This window comes from Conger conger, chromosome 16, assembly GCF_963514075.1.
Source record: "Conger conger chromosome 16, fConCon1.1, whole genome shotgun sequence".
NCBI lineage: Eukaryota > Metazoa > Chordata > Actinopteri > Anguilliformes > Congridae > Conger > Conger conger.
Window position 1 is genome coordinate 37,217,501 of NC_083775.1, and position 7,903 is coordinate 37,225,403.

Below are 7,903 nucleotides of genomic sequence, written 5' to 3' on the forward strand. Positions count from 1 at the left end.
AGACAACGCTTGCTTTGTCAAACGTTCTAATTATAATGTAATCACAATGGACATTTTCCGAAGCAAATTTGTAATTGCAGACGGTCATATTGAAGTATATTTCAAACTTTAATAAAAATGTAAGCTGTTGGTTATTTCCAAATGTGCACATCGTCTAACTTATAAATGATAATGCTTGGATTTCCTGGTTGATTTTCAGCTATTTTAGAGTAGCGGGTTTACTTGACGAATAACATTAATTGCCGTAGCTACTAGGCAGCTAATTATTACAGCCATCTGTAAAAAGATTTTTTAAGAAAAATTAAAAATGCAGGGGACCCGTCACCCCATAAATTACACATATGAGTGTGACAGTTTGAGAGAGGCTGTACGACATCCGCCCTTACCCCCTCGGGTGCAGAGGAGACCGCACCAGAAGTAGTAGAGGGGAGTAGAACAGCAATGGGGCGCTCGTCCTGGACACCCCAACATGAGCGTTCTGTTGTTTTCGAAAAAATGGGCAGATTCAAGCGATAGGGAAGTGTGCGTCTGTGTGTCTCTGTGCACAGAATGCCTGTGCGTGGGCCCCGTGCCGGCCAAGGCAACTGCTTTAAAGGTGGTGCAAACAGTTAGCCAATTAATTAAGTTTACGGGGGGAATTAATTTTGATATGGGTATTTGATAACTCGTTTCATTAAGTAAATGAAATAATACTTAAAAAACGGTGTTTAGCTCTGTATAATATTATATTTTGTCTAAAGAGCTGAAACCATTTTGTATGACAAATCAATAAGCAATAATCGGGAAATCTGGAAACTTTTTCTCAGCACTGTATTCCACCTCGTCTGTAAATCATTAAAAGCAATTTTCTGACCATCGATTCTGACACGCCCAAAAACCATGTCAAGCGTTTTGGTGAAAAGACGTAAAATGGGAGGGACAAGAGGTGGGATTAAAGTGAGGTCATCTGACGACGTTGATTGGTTTGGCTCAATGTCCATCTTAATTACCGTGCGCTGTGCCAGAATTGGCGATTGCGCTTAGCTGCACTCCGGCGACTGGCTCTGCAGCAGGGCGCCGCCCCTATTCACCCACAATGGAGACAGAAGAGATTTACTCGGAAACCGACTCTCACTTTTAGATTTTACTGGCTATCTGTCCCATTTTATTTGGTATTATTTTTTTGCGATTGTAACTGTATATGTAATCTAAAGTGATTCGCTAGCTAGCAATTTGAGAACCAGCTCGCACCGTCAGTTGTTTTCTTGGACTTAACATTACGTTAGCTAGCTAGCCGGCTAAGTAGCTAAAGAGGAAACTGTTCTGGGCTATGAGTCTAGCTAGCCATCCCGGTAGCTAATCCGTTTTTGTCATTACATACCTTTGCTTTTTGAAAGTTGAGGGAAGCCGTTTTGTATACCTCTAAATCACGGTAAGATTTGTATCTGTGTGGTGTTGCTGCTGGGCGTTCCGTATAGTGTACCAGCTGACTCGGCGTTTTTAGCTAGTTAGCAGCTAGATAGCGACCGAAACGTCTTCATTCAATGTATTGGATAGCAGCTAGAACTGGGTCAGTCAAAGCTAGTGTTCACGGCTATTATGCCGCTTGATTCCTAGTGCTGCCTGCAAGCAACCAGTGATAGTTGTGAGATAGCTAGCTAGCGTGTTGTTGGTCAGTATTGGATAGCTAACGTTAGGTAGCCAAATGTTTTTATTTGGAAGGCATAAGTTACGTTACGTGTCATTTTAACGGGCGTAACGTTATGTTCGGTGCTTTCCAAGTAAGGCCAATGCGTGTTAACACAAATAAATGCACGACAGTAATGTGGCGCACCTTTTACCGACGTATCAGTATTGATTTACGTTTATTACCGAAAACCGCATTATCTGTTTAAACGTTAACGGTATTGGTGCTGGGATTGATTGGCTTTAGAACTTTACGCAATTGGTGCTGTGAATAATAGCTTATAGCACTACTGTTACCGTAACCCACCCGCCGCTCTATCCTCAGGAATGACTGAATACAAGCTCGTTGTGGTGGGCGCTGGAGGCGTGGGGAAGAGTGCGCTGACCATCCAACTCATCCAGAACCACTTCGTCGATGAATACGACCCCACCATCGAGGTCAGGGTTTGAGAACAGGGGAACAGCTTGCCTGAGACAAGGCACCGCATGGGGAAGCCACACAGCTCATGTCAGAATTGCATTCATGCATCTTGCAGGACTTTTGTCATAAGACCAAGAACAACTCCCAGCCAAAACTCCATAGGGTTACAGTGGTGCACACACACGCACACACGCACTCACTCACTCACTCAACAGGTGGGAAAGTAGGAAAAAACCTTTCAAAGAACCAGACACAACAGGGGCAGGTCTTTTAACAGCTCAGGGTTGGGGTCGCAAATGTGGGGGGGGTGTGGGGGTGGGGTCAATTTGGATTTAGGTGGTAACTCAGGACAGGTGCCAGGGGAGGGGCAGAGCGGACCAGAGCAGGGCTGAGAGCAGTCTAGGCCTGGAGAATGGTGCAGGAGATCCGGCAAGGGTCGCACTGAGCCCGTTCCCATCTTTCTTTCCCCAGGACTCCTACAGAAAGCAGGTGGTCATCGATGGAGAGACGTGTCTGCTGGACATCCTGGACACGGCAGGTCAGGAGGAGTACAGCGCCATGCGTGACCAGTACATGAGGACCGGAGAGGGCTTCCTCTGCGTGTTCGCCATCAACAACACAAAGTCCTTCGAAGACGTGCACCTGTACAGGTAGAGAGAGAGTCTGTCTTGGGGCTCAGGGAGACGCAACTCCCATCCCGGAGTGTGTGTGTGTGTGTGTGTGGGTTTTTGTTTCAACAAATTTCCTTCGTTTCATTTTTTAAAATGTTAGTATACTATGATAGTTCTTACTGAGGATTACATGGTACAGTCATTATCCTTAGTTTGATATTATATATAATATCTGATTGTGTAAATGATTTAGTTAATTAATATTGGGCTTAATTTGTTAATGATTAACGTAACATAGTGATAAGAACAGGCCATTCAGCTTACCTACTGCTTAGTTTGCCTAAAATTCTTGAAAACCCCCATCGTTTCTGCCTCCACTGCATGTCCTGGCAAGTGTGTGGAAAAAATACTACTTAATGTCTGTGCAGAAATCTATCCTTTGCTAATTTCCATTTATGCCCCCCTCGTTCTGCTAACCGAACTCACCCTGAGGAGTCTCCTATAGTTCAATTGGTTAATCCCGTTTAATGAATTTAAAAGCCACAGTCAAATCTCCCCTTCAGGGCCATTTAGACATAGAACGCGAGGAGCGCTACAGGTATGGCCTACTCTGTAGAAACCGCTGGAGGCACTCGCTTCAAACTCATCGAAACTGGTTCTAAAAAAAGGTGTCCCCAGCACTTTTGGTGTGAGCCCTGTTTGCAGAGAGGGGTCTGGTGGCAGACTGAGGACACCCTCCTCCTCCTCCTTCTCCTCTTCCTCTCCAACACCAAGGTGGCGGAGGTGTAGGTAGGAGGAGGTGTAGGTGGGATGAGGTGTAGGTGGGATGAGGTGTAGGTGGGATGAGGTGGAGGAGGGAGGAGGTGTAGGTGGGAGGAGGTGGAGGAGGGAGGAGGTATAGGAAGGAGGAGGGAGGAGGTATAGGAAGGAGGAGGGAGGAGGTGTAGGTAGGAGGAGGTGTAGGTGGGATGAGGTGGAGGAGGGAGGAGGTGTAGGTGGGAGGAGGTGGAGGAGGGAGGAGGTGGAGGAGGGAGGAGGTATAGGAAGGAGGAGGGAGGAGGTGTAGGTGGGAGGAAGTGTAGGTAGGAGGAGGTGTAGGTGGGATGAGGTGGAGGAGGGAGGAGGTGTAGGTGGGAGGAGGTGGAGGAGGGAGGAGGTATAGGAAGGAGGAGGGAGGAGGTGTAGGTGGGAGGAAGTGTAGGTGGGAGGAGGGAGGAGGTATAGGTGGGAGGAGGAGGTGGAGGGAGGAGGTGGAGGAGGGAGGAGGTGGAGGTGTCCTCAGTCCCCTTCAGGCTCGGTTTGCCTGCTGTCCCTCGTGCCGTACAGCGGTTTAACCCCCCCCCCCCCCCCCCCACAGGGAGCAGATAAACCGGGTGAAGGACAGTGACAGTGTGCCCATGGTGCTGGTGGGGAATAAGAGTGACCTGGGCTCGCGCACTGTGGAGATGCGGCAGGCGCAGGAGCTGGCCCGCAGCTACGGCGTGCCCTTCGTCGAGACGTCCGCCAAGACCCGGCAGGTAGGCTGCGGCCCGCCGTCCGTCTCAGGCCCGTTTCAGGCCCGTTTCAGGCCCGTTTCAGGCCCGTTTCAGGCAGGGTTGGTGCTGAAGAATCCAGTCCGCCTGGATCGTCACGTGACTGGGCTGCATGTCGGTAATTCCGTGAAATTTCAGCCAGACGCGTTGGGGGTGACCACTCCAATTTTGCTCAAACTTTGTGTAAATGTTCTTTATACAGTCCCCTCTGAAAATATTGGAACAGCAAGGCCAATTCCTTTGTTTTGCAATACACTGAATACATTTGGGGTTGAGAAAAAGATGAACACGAGACAAGAGTTCAGAATTTCAGGTAACATTTGGTAACAGACTACCAAATTATTAGGTGTGCAAAAGTATTGGAACAGAGTATTTAAGTAAACGAAAGTAAATAACACTTCATATTTGGTCGCATGTCCCTTGCTTGCAGTAACTGCATCAAGCCTGCGACCCATTGACATCACCAAACTGTTGCATTCTTCTGTGATGCTTTTTCAGGCATTTACTGCAGCCTCTTTCAGTGGTTGTTTGTTTTGGGGGGTTTCTCTTCAAAAACACAAAACACACTGCCAACACAACAAAGGACTTCATTGGGGAGAAAAAGTGGAAGGTTTTAGACTGGCCAAGTCAATCACCAGACCTTAACCCAATTGAGCACGCATTTCACCTCCTGAAGAGGATATTGAAAAAAATTTGGTGGTCTGATACAAAGGAATTGGTCTTGCTGTTCCAATGCTTTTGGAGGGGACTGTATCGTATGATATTGTAATATATAATTATAATTTAATAGCCAATATCTCTAGAATGACAAATCCAATGAGGCTAATTTTTTTGCATGTTCTTTATTGAATAGTTTGAAAGTTTGAGCTAAATTGGAGTGGTCACCCCGCACACCTCTGGTTGATTTTTCACACAATGACCCACATGACAAAAGCACAAAACAAACAATAGAAGACTGTTTCACACAATATAATTTCCCGGTATGAAAGAGTTTCTAAAATCCTTCCAGTGGCAGGTAAGAGAATAAATTAAACGTTAAATAATGGCGTGTTGGGGTTTTGCTGAATTTCCGCACAGTGATTGAAGTCACCGATTGGCTAACAGGCACACACACACCTCGTTTCCAAGGCTAAAATCCCTCCGATTGAAAGGAAACTACAGGAAACCACAGATATCGTAGCTCAGTCTGCAATCAGAGATTCCTGACCAAAAGGTCCCGTGACCATAATACGTTACAATCAACCAGTCGCTCTCTCACCCCCTCTCTCTCTCTCTCTCCCTCTCTCTTTCCCTCCCTCTCCCTCTCCCTCGCTCAGGGGGTGGAGGAGGCATTCTACTCTCTGGTGCGGGAGATCAGACGGTACAAGGAGACCAATCGCAGCAACAAGAAGAACAAGAAGAGCTCACAGAGACGCTGCACGCTGCTATAGCGACGGCACGGCCTGGCCGCAGCCGCCCAGCTCCGCGACACTGCCTCAGCTGAAGCTGTCCCCACCCTGCGCACTACAATCCCCACAATCCTCCTCCCCACTCCACCTCGCCCAGACACTGCAGAAACGGCCCCCGTTCCTGTTGAACTCGTCCATCCCCCACCATTTAAGTTTAAAAAGCAGTACTGTGTAGAATATTCTAAACTTGAGTTCTGTGCGCGTAACTTCACTCTTGGTAACGGGCATCTGAAGCTCAAATCCTGGAGGACTACGGTGGGCTCTTTCCAATAGTTTCTTTTTCACCTCCTGTCTCCGTCTCCTTTGCCTGACCTGGAAATCGATGGAGGTCCGCCGTCTTCACCCTGGGAAGTTCCATCCTGGTGAGCGTTCCTTCTAGGAGCTGGAAGCGTAACTTCTCTTGCGCGGGGAGACGCAGGCGCGTCCTTTGCGGAAGTCTCTCTTCGGATAAGCGATCGACCCACGGGTCCGCATCCCCCCAGCTGCCTCTGCTGACGTGGCCTCCACCAGACATGTGAAGGAGCGAGGACATCCCGTTAGCCTAATTCGTCTGTTTCTCGCTCCCTTTACCTGCCTCCCCGACGGGTGGAGCAGGGGCAAGGAGAAGAGAAAGGAGGTGAAAAATAAGCCATTGGAGAGAGCCCAGTGTCTGCTGTTCATTTTTTTTTTTTTTTTATGTTCCTGCACTTGAGTGCAGAATTTAATGACTGAATGGCTAAAGAGCCTGGTTCCAGGGTGATGCCACGAAGCCTGTAGACGCTGTGGCCCTTCTGGACTGCAGTTCACCGGCGAGCAGGTAGATCTGCAGATGTCTTCACAACAGGAATGGATGAATTGTAACGCATGATAGCAATGGGCGAAGCAACTGTCATTGTGGGTTTAGAATTGGGCAGTTCCTGGGAAGTGGTAGCGAGTGTTGAGCAGTGTTAAAGCGGGTGATGGGAGGGGGGTAGAAAGAGAAAGGGATGGGGGGGATCTGAGAACAAAGGTGCATGGGAACCCTTTATAAAAAATGTTTTTAAATGTAACAAAAGCTCTATTCCCTTCCACCTCAAAAGTCAAGTTCCCTTCCGTATTAAATGTCTCGTGGACAGTAATGATCTCCGTCCTTCTTTTAGAGAAGTATTACACTTCTGTTGCCTTTGGAGTCGTCAAGAACCTGCTCGCGACGGGCTTCAGTTACCACGGCAACTTCAGTAGCACCAGACTGAGACCCGACCCGGCCTATTGGGCGAGAGTGGGGGCTCCTGGCCCCGCCCCCCCCAACTGCCCCACGCATGCTCCCGAATGTCAGCCACGCTCGTAGAATTCCCCTGTTATTCGTCCCGGTTTAAAGATGTCCGGACCAAACTGTGCTGTCATTCCCGCACCTGTGAAAGGTGCTTAAGTGTCAATAAAGTGAAATTTTGGTTAAAGCTTTGTCCGTGTCCTGTCTGAAGTGGTGAGTGATGGGGGGATGGCATTATTATCTAGGGCTGGGAGAGGAAGGAGATAAGGGAAATTTAGGGTGAAGGCTACCAAGACGACAGAACCTCGGTCAGTTGGTCACGAGAGGCGTCTGTTGATTCGTTGGTTGCCGCTGTACTCGGGTTGTGGTCCAATCCAAAACGTTTGGCTGTAAAACTCTCTCCTGTTCGTGGGCTTTCTGTTCATGAGTTTTTCCATTGGTCCAGATCTTATGAGCAGAGCAACTGACATTCAAGTTCCTTGTGAGCAGTCTTTTTTTTTTTTTTTTTTTTAAAGGTTATTCAAAGAAATCAGAAAAGGAAGTTTATTTTCTATCAAGTTTACAAAATATAGTGCATAGTGTTTTACAGAACCTTTTACAGAAAAGGTTTGCCCTGAGAATGTAAAGTGTGATATGGAGTGATGCTCCCCCTTCCTGTCACAGAGATGCGTTCCCACTCTGAACGCCTCACCATCCGAACCTGGACACCAGCTTTTGCTGATCTTCTAGATCTTTCTGTACCTTCTTCCTCATGAAGAAGATGGGACAGTCTCGACTGCACAGAGAAGGAGAGAGTGATTAAAATGTTTACGCTTTAAGATGTTTTACTTCCCGCTTTGAAAATACAAATGCGATGGATGTTGCCTTACTTATTTATAGGAATCTGAAGCGGTTAAAAAACACTGAAGTCCAAGAGTGAGGTGGAGAGCCGATGTTGCCCTGCTCACCGCTTAATCAGTGTGAAACGACCACAATTTTTTCTTGCATGCAGCATATGT

The 7,903-nt window shown here is 47.7% G+C and overlaps 2 protein-coding genes across 4 annotated transcripts in view; one reads left to right on the forward strand and one right to left on the reverse strand.

The window, feature by feature from the left end:
- Positions 1 to 1,004: 1,004 nt before the first annotated feature.
- On the forward strand, positions 1,005 to 7,092 carry zgc:55558 (GTPase KRas). 3 transcript variants are annotated; one of them, XM_061223011.1, is made up of 5 exons: positions 1,005 to 1,411; positions 1,991 to 2,103; positions 2,558 to 2,736; positions 4,055 to 4,214; positions 5,546 to 7,092. In XM_061223011.1, exons 2-5 carry the CDS (start codon positions 1,993 to 1,995, stop codon positions 5,657 to 5,659), a joined length of 564 nt encoding a protein of 187 aa, XP_061078995.1. In that variant the 5' UTR covers positions 1,005 to 1,411; positions 1,991 to 1,992; the 3' UTR covers positions 5,660 to 7,092. The 3 variants fall into 3 exon arrangements, with proteins under 3 accessions (XP_061078995.1, XP_061078996.1, XP_061078997.1); XM_061223012.1 differs by lacking the exon at positions 1,005 to 1,411 and adding an exon at positions 1,531 to 1,549; XM_061223013.1 differs by lacking the exon at positions 1,005 to 1,411 and adding an exon at positions 1,643 to 1,760.
- The window catches only part of pold1 (polymerase (DNA directed), delta 1, catalytic subunit), a 32,332-nt gene continuing 29,611 nt past the window's right edge, over positions 5,183 to 7,903 (reverse strand). Inside the window, 1 exon segment of the mRNA XM_061223015.1 lies at positions 5,183 to 7,680. Coding sequence (XP_061078999.1) covers positions 7,593 to 7,680 — 88 coding nt within the window. The 3' untranslated portion in view covers positions 5,183 to 7,592.